General features: G+C 40.4%; 1 protein-coding gene across 3 annotated transcripts in view; it reads left to right on the top strand.

Moving 5' to 3' along the window:
• Positions 1 to 18,760, top strand: part of STAG1 (STAG1 cohesin complex component) — a 418,116-nt gene that overhangs the window by 365,432 nt on the left and 33,924 nt on the right. For all 3 annotated transcript variants that reach the window (XM_017874840.1, XM_017874839.1, XM_017874841.1), the window contains one exon: positions 15,058 to 15,150. In XM_017874840.1, coding sequence (XP_017730329.1) covers positions 15,058 to 15,150 — 93 coding nt within the window. The remainder of the gene's footprint in view (positions 1 to 15,057; positions 15,151 to 18,760) is intronic.

The raw sequence follows: 18,760 nt of genomic DNA, 5'->3' as shown, positions 1-18,760 counted from the left end.
TTTTGAGACGGAGTCTCGCTCTGTCACCCAGGGTGGAGTGCAGTTGCACAATCTCGGCTCACTGCAGCCTCCGCCTCCCAGGTTCAAGTGATTGTCCTGCCTCAGCCTCCCCAGTAACTGGGACTACAGGCGCATGCCACCATGCTTGGCTTATTTTTTGTATTTTTAGTAGAGGTGGGGTTTCACCGTGTTAGCCAGGATGGTCTCGATCTCCTGACCTTGTGATCCACTCGCCTCAGCCTCCCAAAGTGCTGGGATTACAGGCATGAGCCACTGCGCCCAGCCTGGTGTATTCTCTTTAGTACTTTTTCTTTAATATATTTGTAATTTTATTGAGATTATAATGTACTTTCAATTTGTATCTTCTCTTCAGTTAACACATTTTCTTCAGTTATTAAGAAAAGTTTATAGAGAATATTTTTAATACATGCATAATCTATTATGTAGCTATACCATAATTTATTTTACCTCTCCTCTCTTAGATATTTGGGTTTAAATATTTCTACTAATAAAATTAATGCTGTGATGGGCATTCTGGTGCAAAAAGCTTGTTCTATGTTTTTCATTGTTTCATCTTGTATTATATTCTTAGAAATGGAATTGCTAGGTCAATGATTGTGTATACTTTTAAGATTCTTGATGCATACTGCCAAATTGCTTTTTAAAGTGTACTTTTCTAAAAAATTTTTTCTTTTCTATTGTCATGAACACTGTCACTCAGGAGATTATGAGTGGTAGTTACAATTGAAGTTTAAATTCAAGTTATAATTTAACAGTAAACACTATTAAATGAAGTTTATGAGAAGACTGTATTAAGAAAAAGCTTCGATCGTTATTTGAAATGGAAGTGCACTAGGTTTCACCAATGGGTATTTCCTCTGTTCCCCTAATTCCCAGAGTTGGAAGCTCTGGGGCAGTCTTACAGGTCATGCTCAGTATACTTTGCTCCGGTGCCCCCTAGTGCTGGTCCTGTAGAAGCAACCTTCATTTTTTCTTTGTAGCAGAAAACATCATTCTTCCTTCAGCTCCTTCTGGACATATACAAAGACATTTGAAGAGCCAAGCTAATAAGAGTTAGGGCTAAAATGGGCCGGGCGCGGTGGCTCATGCCTGTAATCCCAGCACTTTGGGAGGCCGAGGTGGGCGAATCACGAGGTGAAGAGATCAAGACCATCCTGGCCAACACGGTGAAACCCCATCTCTACTAAAAATACAAAAGTTAGCTGGGCATGGTGGCATGCACCTGCAGTCCCAGCTACATGGGAGACTGAGGCAGGAGAATCGCTTGAACCCAGGAGGTGGAGGTTGCAGTGAGCTGAGATCGTGCTGCTGCACTCCAGCTTGGCAACAGAGCAAGACTCTGTCTCAAAAAAAAAAAAAAAAAAAAAGGCTAAAGTAATGCCCCTATTGCCTTCTTTGGCCTGCAGATCTAGAATTTATCCTTATTTTTTTTCTCTCCTGGGAGGAGCTGTTCTGCTTTCTATAGTCTTATATTTGTGCTACTCTCTGCCTTACCCTGCATGTTTCTATTCTAGACTGCAGTAGGGAGGACCTGGGCCAAACATCCCTACCTCTGGACCCTCACCCTGTTTCAAATCCTTTATGTCAAAGAAAGTCAGTATACCCTAGGTAGCTACAAGTCCAATCATTATTGAGTTGTTTAGCTGTAAAATTTGTCCTTCCATCACTGTCTTGACTGAAGGTTCTCCTCTGAAAATTCCAACTTGTTGACTTTCAAACACACTGGAGAAAAGAGCAGTAAGGGTGAAGGTGGGACTGATAGTGGCCAAACCCCATGAGAAGACGTGTTTAACCTTGCTATGCTTCCCACAAACATGCATTCCTACAAATGTGTTAGAAATAGGCTCAGATGTGTAAAAATCTACAGGCTGCTTTCTGTCGCTCTTTCTTTCCTCTTCCCTACCCATTCCTTCAGAATAGCAGTGAGTAAGAGATAGCTCACTAGAGTCCTGGCCCAGAATTCCTGTAATAACAAAATACAGATAGCAACTCCCTATCTGCAGAGTTAACTACTTTGAGAGGAAGGGAGTAGGACCAAGCATGAGAAATAATAGTGATCCTTGTAGGAACAAATTTTTGGTCGCATGTAACCATTTTATTTCACTTCTTTTCTTAGAGAATCTTTTCCCCCACCTTTTATTTAGTGGAAATTCTGTTCCATTAGTTAGTTCTAAGCCTTTCCTTTCGGTCATTCCATGACTCCAAAGTTGTTCTTTAATACATGTGTTCCTGTTAATATTATGTCCAATCACAAGTGCCTGATTGGCTGGTCTAGAAAAGTTAAGAGGAGAAAGATACAGGTCTTGTTTAATATCCATTTCATATTCAGCTCTCAGAATATTCATTTAAAAGAATCTGGAATGTAAAAGTAGTTGTCTCTTTATACCAAATTCAGAACTTCTCCAAAATTATATTCAACCCAATATTTTAAAATCCTCTGAAAACCAGAAATAAATATCTTCAATTTAGAAAATAACTTACAAGTCATGGTTTCACCATTCCATTAAGTATATCACATTGTGTTTGCAGCCCTATTCCTGGGCCTCTGGATATAGAGGTTTGCTTCCTGGTAGGGAATCCCCTCTTTAAAAATCGCATAAGGGGCCAGGCGCGGTGACTCATGCCTGTAATCCCAGCAATTTGGGTGTCCGAGGCAGGCAGATCACAAGGTCAGGAGTTCAAGACCAGCCTGGCCAATATGGTGAAACTGCATCTCTACCAAAAATATAAAAAATTTGCCAGGCTTGGTGGCGGGCACCTGTAGTCCCAGCTACTCAGGAGGCTGAGGCAGTAGAATCACTGGAACCCGGGAGGCGGAGGTTGCAGTGAGCCAAGATCATGCAACTGCACTCCAGCCTGGGCGTCAGAGTGAGACTCCGTCTCAAAATAAAAAGCATAAGATCGGGCGCAGTGACTCACACCTATAATCCCAGCACTTTGGGAGGCCAAGACGGGCAGATCACCTGAGGTCAGGAGTTTTGAGACCAGCCTGGCCAACATGGTAAAACCCCATCTCTACTAAAAATACAAAAATGAACCAGGTGTGGTGGCACACACCTGTAATTCCAGTTACTCGGGAGTCCATGGCAGGAGAATTGCTAGAACCCAGGATGTGGAGGCTGCAGTGAACCGAGATGGCACCACTGCACTCCAGCCTGGGCAACAAAGCAAGAATCCATCTCAAAAAAGAATAATGATAAAAATAAATAAATCCAGCCTGACCAATATGGTGAAACCCCATCTCTACTAAAAATACAAAAAAATTAGCCAAGCGTGGTGGTGTGTGCTTGTAGTCCCAGCTACTCAGGAGACTGAGACAGGAGAATTGCTTGAACTGGGAGACGGAGATCACGCCACTGCACTCCACCCTGGGCAACAGAATGAGACTCAGTCTGAAAAAAAAAATCAAATAAATAAATAAATAAAGTATAAGGCCCCCTCAGCCTCACTAGTCTGTCCACAATGAATGCTGTTTTTACCTATTAAGAGACAGTAGCCTAGTTTACAAATACGCAAACTCCTTAAGACATTTAATACTTCATGATCTAAGTAACAAGGTAGGACCAAGAAGATTAATTCTAAATAACAAGTATTACATTGTAAAAATATGTTTTCACTAAGCTTATCAGAAGCCTAAAACAATATTAAGAATATTTAGACACTTGGGAGGCTGAGGCAGGAGGATTGGTTGAGGCCAGGAGTTCAAGACCAACTTGGACAACATAGTGAGATCCCATCTCTGTTTTTTAAAGTTATTATGTATAAAAAAAGAATATTTAGACAACATAACACTTTCTAGTACAGAGATTTGAGATTTCCTCCACCAAAATTGATAAAAGAAGTTTCCTTTCCTGTCAGGTTATTTATTTGAGTAAAAAAGAAATAGGTTTCTTATCCTGCTTAATATCCCCTAAGTGGTACAGTAATGCATTTTCCTTACTACAGTAGGTTTTTCATTAAAAATTTTTTTTCCTAATAAGTAACAGTTACTAGGTTGTTTGTTAAATGACTTCTTGTTGCTTACACAATTTATCTATATAAGTAGCTCCCTGCCGGTGTGGTGGCTCACGCCTGTAGTTTCAGCACTTTGGGAGGCCAAAGTGGGTGGATCTGGAGGCCAGGAGTTCAAGACCAGCCTGAAACCCTGTCTCTACTAAAAATACAAAAATTAGCCAGGCGTGGTGGCGCATGCCTGTAATCCCAGCTACTCAGGAGGCTGAGGCAGGAGAATCGCTTGAACCCAGGAGGCGGAGGTTACAATGAGCCAAGATCACTCCACTGCACTCTAACCTGGGCAACAGAGCAAAACTCCGTCTCAAAAAAAAAAAAAGCAGCAACTCCCAGTTCTGTTTCCAGCATTTTTGTGTGTGTTGGAGCATGGTCTTTGCAGTTAAAACTGAGTTTGAATTTTTAACTCCACTTCTTTACCACCTGTGGCAGGATAAGCAAGGTACTTCACCTGAGCTTCACTTTCCTGATATATAAAATGAGAATGATACTCACTGCTGGATAGGTTTGTTGAGAAGATTAAATTGAAAAAAGTGTTTGAATTAACAGTAAATGTTATTTTGTTGGCATTAAATCATAGTCTTTGCTTTGGTAATCTTCTCCCTTGCCCAAACCAAAATGAACTATTGAACTTTTGCCTGAGGCTATGGGCATATATAAACATACTTGATGGGTAGTGTAGGTTTGGGATACAGTGTGATAGATTTAGTCCTCCATCTGAATTTTTGGGATAATTTGGGAATTCAAGTCTCTCACTTTGGTCCTAACAGTCACTACTTTTCCCCTGTTCCTCTGACTCCTTCTTTAGCTTCCTTCATCTTTGTATACTACAGGAAAGAAATCAGAAGATGTTTTGGAACTACAGTAGGCAGCTTAAGGGTTCCTGGATCATAAGTGGATTAGCCTTTGAGGCAATGGCAGGAGTCAGCAGGTGGGGATTCAGATCGCCAAGAGCAGCAACAACACTGAAAACTAGGTATTACATTTGGGGTTTAAATATCCAATAGTCGTTTTATTGTATATTCACAAAAGTTGCACACTCTCCCCCTATTCTTCTGAAGAAAGATGTCAGTAGCAATTACTCTTACAAGAAAACAATCTCGGAAATACAGCATAGTGTTTACCCTTCCACAATGGTGCGGCCTTTTGTGTCTTGTTCTTTTTGTCACTTGTTCCAAGTGAATAAATTTAGTTCTCTTTTATATATAGTATGGATAATGACTTACTTCAGGTGAAAAGTAACTTAATGAGCCTTGTTGTATATTAGTCACTGTGGTAGGTACAAAGAAACATAATACAGTTTGTCTCCAAAGATCTTTATAGCTCAGAACAGGCTCAACAAACTTCAGACCATGGGCCAAATCTGACCTGATGTGTTTTTGTAAATGATGTTTTATTGGAACACAACCATGCTCATTCATTTATGTACTATCTAGGACTACTTTGGTGCTACGCTGACAGTTAAGTAGTTGGATCCAGACTATATGGCCTGCAAAGCCTAAAATATTTACTATCTGATCCTTAACACAAAAAATTTGCCAACCAGTGGCCTAATAAGTTAACTTCTTGGCCTTGTTTACCAAACTTTGTCAGTTAAAAAACTGTGTTTGCCTATTCTGGGTAAGCAGAAGTTTAGTTTTGTGCCTCCTTTTCGTCATGAAAATTGATCACTAAATTTTTAGCAGGCTTTATTTTGTATTCTGAGAATTTTATCTGGTCTGGGTCCTTGTTTTGCTTCTTTACTGTTTTATTTCTGCCCATTCCAAAATCTCTATTTGTCAGATAATGTTGAGCTAAAGTTTTATTTTACTAAAATAAAGTTTATGTTTATTTGAGCTAAAGTTTATGTTTACTAATTAGTTTTTCCATGGCTTCATTTTCTGACTGTGATTATCTTAACAGTATTTCATAGTTATGGATGAAAACACAACTAAATTTGGTCCTCCACTAGGCACGTAAAATTTTGGAACAAAGCCTGGGCAACATGGTGGTACCCGGTCTCTACAGAAAAAAATAAAAAAATAAAAAAATTAGCCAGGCATAGTGGTGTGTGCCTGTAGTGCTGGCTACTATTGTAGAAGAAAATTAAAAGGAATGACACATTTAAAATCTGTATACTTCTGTTTGTGTGTGTGTGTAGGAATTAAACTCCCTTACCTTTCCTCGCTGACTATAATATTGTTTGCTGTTACGGGGCAGTCTACATTTAAGATATTTTTTTTCCCTAAGATGTCAGATTTGAGCCTTTGTGCCTTTAGGAAAAAGCTTCTTTCTAACATAGCTTATATGATAAATTCACCATCTTAATTGTGCCTTCCATATTTAGGGTTCTTCATTGTTGGTATCTTGCTGACAAGACTGTTATTTTATTTATTTTATTTTTTATTTTTATTTATTTATTTTTGAGACAGAGTCTTACTCTGTCGCCAGGCTGGAGTGCAGTGGTGCGATCTTGGCTCACCACAACCTCTGCCTCCCACGTTCAAGCAATTCTCCTGCCTCAGCCTCCTGAGTAGCTGGGATTACAGGTGTGTACCACCATGCCCGGCTAATTTTGTGTGTGTTTTTAGTAGAGACGGGGTTTCACCATATTGGCCAGGCTGGTCTCAAACTCCTGACCTTGTGATCCGCCCACCTCGGCCTCCCAGAGTGCTCGGATTACAGGCATAAGCCACTGTGCCGGGCCAAGTCTGGGTTTTAAAAACATCAGCTTAATTTGTTGAGGAGATTTCTCTTCTTGGCCAAGCATGGTGGCTAATGCCTGTAAGCCCAGCACTTTGAGAGGCTGAGGCGGGAGGATTATTGGAGCCCAGGAGTTTAAAGTCAACTTGAGCAACATATCAAGACCTTGTCTCTACAAGAAATATAAAGTTAGCCCAGGTGTGATAGCACACATCTATATTCCCAGCTACTTGGGAGGCTGAGAGAAGAGGATCACTTGAGCCCAGGAGGTCAGGGCCTCAATGAGCTATGATTGTGCCACTGCACTCCAGTCTGGGAGACATAGTGGGACCCTGTCTCTTCAAGAGGTTTCTCCTCTTATCTTGGTCAGTAGATCATTGGTAAACTGAAACTATTTTAGCCTTTTATATATGGGTATATGTAGGTTTCAGTCTTCTAGTTCTCGGTTTCACTAGATCTACCAGGAAGCAAAAAACCTTAGCCAGTCTAATAAAGCTACTTGCAAAATGGATACAAAATATAACCAAGATATCATGATTTACATCTCAGTGTGATCTTACTACTTAAGACATATGAATTCCTTTCCACAGCTTCTCTAGGAAAAAGTTGGTTTTCTTCAGAGACAGGTCTCACTTTGTTGTTCAGGCCAGAGTGCAATGGCACAGTCATGGCTCACTGCAGCCTTCATCTCCCAGGCTCAAGAGATCCTCCCGCCTCAGCCTCCTGAGTAGCTGGGACTATAGATGCATGTCACCACGCCTGGGCTGATATATTGCAGAGACAGATGTTGTTTTGTTGCCCAGGCTGTTCTTGAACTCCTGGCCTCAAGCTTTCCTCCTGCCTCCCCCTCCCAAAGTACTGGGATTATAGGCGTGAATTGTCCCACCTAGCCAGAAAAAGTGCTTTTGATGCCATGCTGCTTTCTAAAATAAGATAAAATAGTGGTTTCATTTAGGAAAAAGAAATCTGAAAGGAAGCACCAATTTAAGGACAGTTTATATGGACTAAGAGAAGTTAGATAAAATAGCATAGATTACTCTTCTGTATTCACCCATTAGCTTCAGTTCCCACTCCTATAATCCAGGTAATCTGGCTAGAAAGGGGATTTGTGGAAGTAAAATTTGTTGTATTCTAGTTTCTTAAAATGACATTCTGTATAATCAGCATAACTTGTTCTTGTATTCTTTTTCAATGTCTAGTGAGTTAACTGGCTTTTTTGTTTATATATAAATATATTTGAGTAATTCAGCTTTCAGATTTCTTACTTTTTTTTTGAAATGGAGTCTCACTGTGTTGCCCAGGCTGGAGTGCAGTGGTGTAATCTCAGCTCACTGCAACCTCCGCCTCCCAGGCTCAAGTGATCCTTCTGCCTCAGCCTCCAGAGTATGGGATTAAAGGCGTGTGCCACCACGTCTGGCTAATTTTTTGTATTTTTAGTAGAGATGGGGTTTCACCTTTTTGGCCAGACTGGTATCAAACTCCTGACCTCAAGTGATCCACCCACCTTGGCCTCCCAAAGTGCTAAGATTACAGGTGTGAGCCACCACGCCTGGCCTCAAATTTCCTTTTTTCTTTTTCTTGTTGAGACAGGGTCTTGCTCTGTTGCCCAGGCTGGAGTGCAATGGTGCAGTCTTCACTCACTGCAACCTACGCCTCCCAGGTTCAAGCGGTTCTCCTGTCTCAGCCTCCAGAGTAGCTAGGACTATAGACATGTGCCACCACACTTGGCTATTTTTGTATTTTTAGTAGAGACAGGGTTTTGCCATGTTGGCCAGTCTGTTATCAAACTCCTGACCTCAGGTGATCCACTCACCTCAGCCTCCCAAAGTGCTGGGATTATAGGCATGAGCCACCACACCTGGCCAAATTTCTTACTTTCATAATGCTGCCTGTCTCTGCAAGTTGCCACATATTAATTTTATCATGTTAAAGAGTCATTATAGCATAGTGGTTAAGACCACAGTCTGGAGGCAGACTGCTTTTGTTATTTCACTCTGCTACTTAATGACTGTGTGTCTTTGGGCCTGTCGCTTAACATCTCTGTGCCTGTGTTTTTGTTTTTGTTTTTTGAGACGGAGTCTTGCACTGTTGCCCAGGCTGGAGTTCTGTGGCATGATCTCGGCTCACTGCAAGCTCCGCCTCCTAGGTTCATGCCATTCTCCTGCCTCAGCCTCCCAAGTAGTTGGGACTACAGGCGTCTGCCACCATGTCCAGCTAATTTTTTGTACTTTTAGTAGAGACAGGGTTTCACCACTTTAGCCAGGATGGTCTTGATCTCTTGACCTCGTGATCCACCTGCCTCAGCCTCCCAAAGTGCAGGGATTACAGGCGTGAGCCACTGCGCCCGGCCATGCCTGTTTCTTTATATGTAAAATGGGGGTGATAAGACCAATACCTATCACAGTTGTAAGGATCAGTTGTTAATCTGTGAAAAATTTAGATTAGTGCCTGGCAAGTAGTCAGTGTGGATAAATGTTAACTTTTTTTATTATTGCATTCTGGCCCAGATACAATGTAGTAAGTTAAGCATATTTACTTTTTTTCATAATGAATTACAGCTATTATAGCAGTTGAGAAGTGACAGTATCCATAATATAAGGAATGTAACTTTTTTCAAATTAAAAAGCAGCCAGTGATTTATATTTTAAAATAATTCATAGTAAATGTGCTAATTTTCACCTATTTAGAACAAGCTATTATAATTTGCCCTATTCCAAATCCTTTTATATTTCTTTTTCTCTTGAATATTATCTATTGTTCTTTAAGGGGTGTTAAGACGAAAGCTCACTCTATGAGACATCTTTGCTTTGTTAATACTGGAGTCTTAAATTGGCAAATCCTGAACTAATTTCAAAATCTTGATATAACACCCTGAAAATTTATAGATATTTACTACCACATGACCCAGGAATGGCAGCCTTCCTCAACTTGAGCAAAATCACACAGTCTTGGGAATCATAATTCCCACTACTTAAATCAAATGAAGTGCAGTAACATGCCAACATCATGACGTGGATGAATAAAAGTACTGAGTTCTGAAATTCTCAAGAACCTAAATTCTCTTCCCAACTGTTCAAAGGATTTACTGTAAGAGATTAGCTAACTTTGTTAAGTATACAATATCTGTGTTCATTTACCCAAATCTGTCAGTATGTATAATTCTCTCAGTTGGAATATAGTTACAATTAAATTAACTTTCTTGAGCACTCAATATTTAGGTTGCATCCAAATCTAGGCCAAACTTTATTGCTAAAGAAGGTCTTTAGTCCATCCCCACTGGAAACAAGAGGAAAAAATTAATAACAATAAAGAAAGCCTGACTGGGCGCGGTGGCTCATGCCTGTAATTCTAGCACTTTTGGAGGTCAGGACAGGTGGATCACTAAGGTCAGGAGTTCGAGAGCAGCCTGGTCAACATGGCGAAACCCCGTCTCTACTAAAAATACAAGAAAAAAAATAGTAGCCGGGCATGGCGGCAGGCACCTGTAATCCTAGCTCTTCAGGAGGCTGAGGCAGGAGAATCACTTGAACCCAGGAGGCGGAGGTTACAGTGAGCCGAGATAGCACCACTGCACTCTAGCCTAGGTGATAAGAGCAAAACTCTGTTTCAAAAAAAAAAAAAAAAAAAGCCTTTAATTTCTTCTGTTTCCTTGGTTGTTTCACGTTTCCAGTTTCCAGTGTCTCTTAAAATACTACGGTTCATCAGTAGATTGCTTACTTATTTGTGGTATTAAATGTACTACTCTTTAGATGTTTTGGGAAGTAATCGTTTTACATAAGACACATTTGCTTTGTACTCAACCTTTAAAGGAATCTTTTGCCTCCAACTCCTAAGATGACTGATTGATTCCCTAGACTTTCTTACATATTAATCAAGAAATCTGAGGGAGTAAAGGAACATTAGTAACTCCTAGCATCATTTCTTAAAAACCCAATAATTACTTATTGTTTGATGAAGTGAACACATTATAAGTTGCCCCTAGGATTGTGGTAAACATCCGTATTAAGTATACCAACATTTCATTTGGTAACTATTTATTAAATACCTAGTATATGCAAAGCACTATTTTAGGTACTAACAATGGAACAGTGTTCCTTTGAATACTGGAAGGTTTACAGGTTGACAACTATCTGTTCTCATTTGAGTTTCCTAGAGTTAATTTAGCAGAATCAGAGTTAACATAGAACCTCAGAATACCTAGTTCAACTCTCTTGTTTATAGATTTTATAACTCTTCAATCCTGAGATGTAAAATAATTTTTCTGAGATCACATAGCTGGTTAATAGCATCGCTTGCTTTTTGTTCTTTTAGTTACTATTCATTCAGCAAACATTCTCAAATCTTTTCTATTAAAAAGGTCAAGAGTGACCAAAAAAATCCATCATCAACCTGCAGACTTCTGTCAGCCCCATCCTATTTTTCACTGACTTTTTATAATCATACTTTTTTGAAAGAGCTAACTTCTTCCTTATCTTCCTTTCAGCTCACTGCAGTCTGACTCAGCACTCATAACTCTATTGAAAGTGCTCTCCCCAAGGTCACCCACAGCTTCATAGTTGCTATATTCCTGGGGCACTTTTAATCCTTATCTCTTTTATCTCTCTGTGGCATTTGTCATTGTTTATTATTCATTTTTTTAATGTTTTCTTACCTCCGGGATACCGTATTCTCCTGGTTTTATTTCTGCTTCTCAGATAATTTCTTAGATTTCTTCATAAATTCTTTGTCATTCATCTTTCAAATATTGGTATTTCCCAGGATACTCACTGTCACCTTTCTCTGTGTATTCTCCTTGAGCAGTCTCATCCACTTCTGTCACATCTGTTGCCATCTAAATGCTGAAGACTTCCAAATCCTTATTCTGAGTCATATTCTTTCTCTTGGGCTTTGAACTCACATATGCAGCTGCCTACTAGACATCTTCAAGATATCTATTCGGGATCTCAAAATCATCATCTCTAACATTTAGCTATTACTGCATTTGTTCCTTTTTTTGTTGTTTTTTGTTTTGTTTGTTTGTTTTTTGGTTTTGAGACAGGGTCTTACTCTGTCTCCCAGGCTGGAGTGCAGTGGTACAATCTCAGCTCACTGCAACCTCTGCCTCCTGGATTCATGCGACTCTCCTGTCTCAGCTTCCTGAGTGGCTGGGATTACAGGCGCCTGCCACCACGCCCGGCTCATTTTTGTATTTTTAGTAGAGACTGGGTTTCACCATGTTGCCCAGGCTGGTCTTGAACTCCTGACCTCAGGTGATCCGCCAGCCTCAGCCTCCCAAAGTGCTCAGATTACAGGTGTGAGTCACCATGCCTGGCCTGTTCCTGTGTTTTTTATCTTGATGACTTAATACCACAATTCATCTAGTAGGCAGCTCCCTAGAAATTAAGGAGTAATCAGCAGCAGCCTCTACCCGATTACTCCCTAAATTCTATCAGTTCTAGTGCTTTATCTTTCATCTATCCATATCTTTAGAGCCAATATTTTATTTTTAGGCCCTCATTCTAAATTATCCCTGGCTGGGCACAGTGGCTCACGCCTGTAATCCCAGCATTTTGTGAGGCCGAGATTGGCTGATCACGAGGTCAGGAGATCAAGACCATTTGGCCAACATGGTGAAACCCCTTATCTACTAAAAATATAAAAATTAACCAGGCATGGCAGCACGCACCTGTAGTCCCAGCTACTTGGGAGGCTGAGGCAGCAGAATTGCTCGAACCCTGGAGGCGGAGGCTGCAGTGAGCCGAGATCGTACCACTGCACTCCAATCTGGGTGACAGAGCGAGACTCTATCTCAAAAAAAAAAAAAAAAAAAAAAAAAATTCATATGGCCTTTGTTAATATGCAATAAAATACACAGTAATGATTAAGAACATGGACTTTAGAGTCAGGGAGTCCCATGTTTGGATCCTTGCTCTGTCACTTAGCATCTGTGGGTGCTGTGAATATCAGTTTTCTTGTCTGTAAAACAGGAATATTGCAATTTACTTTGTAGAGTGATGATGAAGTGTAAATTTATAGTCCTGGGAACACAGTATGTGGTGCATATAAGCTCTCAACGAAAGATGTGACTACTTTAACTGACCTATTGGACATCATTCTCCATTGTGTTTAGAATGAGTCATTTACACAAAATTTTAGCACTCTCATGCTAAAAATCCTTCTTCAGTAGTTCCTTATTGCTAGCAGGACAATATCCAAATGACTTAACTGATATTTTAAATGGTCTTCTGTGTAAATGCAAATGGTTTTATTCCTCTTTAGCTTTTTTTCTTGCTGCTGTTTTCCCTATTTATACCCCAGCTACACTACAATAAATTAACAGTTCTTCAAAAGCACCTCTGCACTTTTTGTTGTTATTGTTGTTTTTATTTTTGAGATAGAGTTTTGCTCTGTTGCCCAGGCTGGAGTGCAGTGGTACAATCTCAGCTCACTGCAACCTCCACCTCCCAGGTTCAAGCCATTCTCCTGCCTCAGCCTCCCCAATAACTGGGATTACAGGCATGCGCCACCACACCTGGCTAATTTTTTTTATTTTTAGTTGAGACGGGGTTTCACCGTGTTGGCCAGACTGGTCTCAAACTCCTGACCTCAGGTGATCTGGCCATCTCAGCCTCCCAAAGTGCTGGGATTACAGGCGTGAGCCACCACACCTAGCCACTTCTGCACTTTTGAATATCTGTGCGTTACCTGGAATACCTTTTTCTGTAGCTAGATTATTTTTCTCCTTCAGGACTCAGCTTACATGTTATCTTCTTTGGGAACTCTTTCATGACTACTTTTGACTCTGACTTAAGTTTTCCAACATGGGACCCATGTTTTCTCCTACCATAGCACTCCTTACACTATATTGCAGTTGCCTGTTCCCTCATCTGTTTCCTTCAATGTATTTTGAATGTTTAAAATTAAAGAAGTTTCAGGAACGTTGAAGTTTAGTTATTAGATATTTATCTGCAGAAACATGAAAAGTTCTCAAGAGGGTGTCCTTTTTACTGCTGTGCACAAGATAAACTCGCTCCTTCTTACACATACTACCCTCATGTTAGCAAAAGGAAATATGTATGTAATTTTTGAAGTGTCATTATTTGAGATGTAAAGATCCCCAAAAGACTCAGTGCTGTCATCTGTATAAAATAGAGTAGCTTAAAGAGTTTTAGTTGAGTACTTTTTAAGTGTTTCTACATTAGCCTTTGCTCAGGTAATTAGTCTTCATTGCTGTTTTAAATGTTAGTATCTGCATGTGTCTTACTGATTAGTCAGTGAGAAGAATATGAGCTCTTATATCAGATAGTCCTAGTTTCAACCCCTTGCTAATAATTACTGTTTGTTAGGATCAATATAAATACTAAACTATATAATAGTAAGCCCTTAAACCAGTGCCTGGTGGGTTGTAGGCACTCGATAAATTTAAAAAATTTTAAGACAGGGTCTTGCTCTGTCACCCAGGCTGGAATGCAGTGGCACAATTATGTCTCACTTCAGCCTTGACCCCATGGGCTCAAGTGATCTTCCTGCCTCAGCCTCCCCAGTAGCTGGGACTACAGGCATTCTCCACCATGAGCAGCTAATTTTCTGTGTTGCCCACACTGGTCTCAAACTCTTGGATTCAAGCAATCCTCTCACCTGGGCCTCCCAAATCACTGGGATTACAGGCATGGGCCACTGCACCCGACTTGAAATTTCCTTTTGGACTTTTCAAATGTTCCTTATGGAATCTTATGTGGCCATCTAATTAAATCTGTTTACCCATCCAACCTTAGATTAAAGCCCATCCTCCTATGAAGATTTCTCCAACTTTGCTACAGTTAGAGTTAATACAATAACTTCATCTCCGTAATTGGTCTGTCTGCTAGAATGTTAACTATTTGAGGGCATGGCACTGTCTTACATTTATCTTTCTTCCGCTGACATTTTGCAGAGTGCTGAGATATAAGAGAATATAAGATAAATTCAGTACACATTTGTTGCCTAATTGAGTTTTTTTCAGTGTGCTGCTCTGCCGCCTCACTTTACTAGCAGTAATGTGTGTCACAGGAATGACTAACAATCTTAATCATATTTATAAAGGATTTATATTTATAAACCATATTTATAAAGGAAATTTGTTGAAAGCAATCATACTGAGTATTCCATAGCTAACTCTTAACTGTTTTAGAGTGTCAGTGTCACTGCCCCTTCTGTTAGGACAGATAACTAAGAAATGACTACATTAAATGGTTCCCAACATTAAATTTGGTTACATGAATTTCCTTGAGAATAAACCAGTTTTGCTATTTTCCACTTATTGTTTCTTCTAGATCAGTTTTCTGTGATCCTGTAATTCATTCTTGCAAATTTGAATGTGTCTTACAGGAGGATTTGTTGGTATTGAGGAAAACAGTGAAATCCTTTTTGGCTGTTTGCCAGCAGTGCCTGTCTAATGTTAATACTCCAGTGAAAGAACAGGTAAGAAATTATCAGTAAGAGCTCTCAATAAAATCAACTCAAATACAGTAATGAACATTAAGAAGATACAATTTTTGCCGGGCTCGGTGGCTCACGCCTGTAATCCCAGCACTTTGGGAGGCCGAGGCGGGCGGATAATGAGGTCAGGAGATAGAGATCATCCTAGTTAACAGGGTGAAACCCCGTCTCTACTAAATATACAAAAAAAATTAGCTGGGCAAGGTGGCGGGCGCCTGTTTTCCTAGCTACTCAGGAGGCTGAGGCAGGAGAATGGCGTGAACCTGGGAGGCAGAGCTTGCAGTGAGCCGAGATTGCACCACTGCACTCCAACCTGGGCGACAGAGTGAGACTCCGTCTCAGAAAAAAAAAAAAAGAAGATACAATTTTTTTTATGGCAGTTCTTAGTACACATGTTCATTCCTAATATTTACTGGACCTAGAACAAGACTGTAGATGTGTGAATATTTATGTTGTAAAGCAAGCTAACAAACTTATTATATAATATACATTCTTTCCTTTTACTTTCACAAGTATATTGTCATCAGCTGGAAGAGCAGGTTGAAATGTAGACTTTTTGACTCCTAAGAATTCTACACCAGAATGGCCCAGTGCAGTGGCTCATGCCTGTAATCCCAGCACTTTGGGAGGCCAAGGTGGGCGGATCATGAGGTCAAGAGATCAAGACTATCCTGGCCAACCTGGTGAAACCCCATCTCTACTGAAAATACCAAAAAAAATTAGCCAGGCATGGCGGCAGGCACCTGTAATCCCAGCTACTTGGGAGACTGAGGCAGGAGAATCTCTTGAACCCGGGAGACGGAGGTTGCAGTGAGCCGAGATCATGCCATTGCACTCCAGCCTGGGCAAAAAGAGCGAAACTCTGTCTCAGAAAAAAAAAAAAAATTCTACACAGAATATTGAGTGGGTAGCTGACATATGACATACCCTTTTATCATCTAACCTTCAGCTCCTTCCCACACCAGTTAGAGTTTCTAACACATGCATGCCAACACTTTAGCCCCACATTGAAACTCTTTCCATACCACCTGCCCAAACAGCTGCCCATTGACCACCCAGAAGCCTAGTAATATGTACATTGGGTCTGCAGTATGCCTAAAGAAGAGGCCTTTGCAGGCTCAGACAACAGGCTCAGGACTGTTAGGGCAAGGAGTCTCTGAGTCTCTATACTTGGACAATGGCATAGAAGTGGGGTTTGGTAAGCAGGTGGACATATCCCATTGGTCCAATAGATTCCTCATCTCTTGCAGAGGGGCATTGCCCAAAGAGGGTCAGGGTGGGCCAGGGAAGTACTGTTTCCATGATGTGATTTTGTAAACTATTTTTTAAATAGACTGTTGTATTGGGGAGTACATTTGTGTAAAACAGAATGTGTATTTTCCATACTATTTCTTATTTTGGTCTTGGGCTAGAGTCAGTTAATCTGGTGAAAGAGTACAGTATTACTTATCCTTTGCTATCTCTTCTTACAAATAGTGACAAGTATCTTTATTGAGTTATCAGCATTTAACTTAAAATGGAAACAGAGATGGTCTTCCCTAAACCTTATTCTTTAAATATTCAGAAGACCACTTATGCTGTGGAGAAATACCCAGGTCTGCCTTTTATTTTATTTTATTTTTTTATTTTATGTTATGTTATTTTATTTTATTTTGTTTTATTTTATTTTATTTTATTTTATTTTATTTCATTTCATTTTATTTTATTTTATTTTGAGACGGAGTCTCCCACTGTCGCCTGGGCTGGTGTGCAGTGGTGCAAACTCGGCTCACTGCAACCTCCACCTCTCGAGTTCAAGCAATTCTCCTGTCTCAGCCTCCCAAGTAGCTGGGATTACAGGCGCCCACCACCACACCTGGCTAATTTTTTGTATTTTTAGTAGAGATGGGTTTCACTATATTGGCCAGACTGGTCTCAAACTCGAGACCTCATGATCCACCTGCCTTGGCCTTCCAAAGTACTGGGATTACAGGTGTGAGCCACTGCACCCGGCCTAGCTCTGCCATTTAAACCCCAAATCCAGTGTTTCTGCATCATACCTGCTTGGTCATGTCCAAAACTATGGCCTTCTGGTTAAAAAGTATTTCCTCTGGATTCTCTTTATGCTCCCCTTTTTTCAAATGGCTCTTTCTAAATACCTTAGTATATTTCGTGGTTGTGCTGTCAGGGCGTGAATTGCCAAGACTCTTGCTGCAGTTGGACAACCAGATATACAGGCATCCCAAACTAAATGCCAAAATTGTGTTTTCCCATAGAAATCAATTTTGGAGGGGGCAGTGTTAGTGGATTGTTGGGAGGTTTCAGAGCCCTCAATTATCCCACAACAAAATCTTTCCATTGTAACAAACTGATCAGACCCATTTATTTCACTCAATTCATTAAATAGGGCAAATTTGGCACCATACCTATAATGTGTACAAATGTATTCAAAGTTTCTTTATATAATTAAATTTGTTTGTAGGCCTTATTAGATACTGGTTTTTATATTAATGGTTTTCTAATACAGTCTTGCACCACTTAACAACAGGGATACATTCTGAGAAATGTGTTGTTAGGCAATTTCATCATTGTATGACCATCGTAAGAGTATATTTACACAAACAAATAGTATTGCCTACCACATGCCTTTGCTCTATGGTATAGCCTATTCCTCTTAGGCTACAATCCTGTACTGTACAATACTATACTGAGTACTATAGATAATTATATTACAACGGGTATTTATGTATCTAAACATATCTAAAATACAGTATAAAAGATTTAAAAATGGTACACTTACCATAGGAATGGAAGTAGCTCTGAGTGAGTGAGTGAGTGAGTGAGTGATTGGTGAATGAATAGGAAAGCCCAAGACATTACTATACACCACTGTAGACTCTATATGTACCATACACTTAGACTACACTAAATTAATTAAAATGTTTTTCTTGGCTGGGCGTGGTGGCTCATACCTGTAATCCCAGTACTTTGGGAGGCCGAGGCGGACGGATCACGAGGTCAGGAGATCGAGACAATCCTGGTTAACATGGTGAAACCCTGTCTCTACTAAAAATACAAAAACAAAATTAGCTGGGTGTGGTGGCGGGCACCTGTAGTCCCAGCTACTCGGGAGGCTGAGGCAGGAGGTGTAAACCCGGGAGGCAGGGAGCTTGCAGTGAGCCGAGATCTAGCCACTGCACTCCAGCCTGGGCGAAAGAGGAAGACTCCGTCTCAACAACAACAAAAAAATCTTTTTCTTTCTTCAATAATTAACCTTAGCTTACTGTAACTTTTCAACTTCATAAACTTTTTAATTTTTTTATAGCTTTTTGACTCTTTTATAATAACACTTCAAACACAAACACAGGCCAGGCATGGTGGCTCACGCCTGTAATCCCAGCACGTTGGGAGGCTGAGGTGGGTGATCGCTTGAGCCCAGGAGTTTGAGACCCGCCTGGCCAACATGGCAAAATCTCGTCTCTATTTAAAAATACAAAAATTAGCTGGGTGTGTGGGTGCATGCCTGTAGTCCCAGCTACTTGGGAGGCTGAGGCACAAGGATCACTTGAACCCGGGAGGCTGAGGCTATAGTGAGCAGAGATTGTGCCACTGC

Source organism: Rhinopithecus bieti, unplaced genomic scaffold, assembly GCF_001698545.2.
Source record: "Rhinopithecus bieti isolate Rb0 unplaced genomic scaffold, ASM169854v2 scaffold_9203, whole genome shotgun sequence".
Classification (NCBI taxonomy): Eukaryota; Metazoa; Chordata; class Mammalia; order Primates; family Cercopithecidae; genus Rhinopithecus; species Rhinopithecus bieti.
This window is presented reverse-complemented; position numbering and strand designations above follow the sequence as displayed.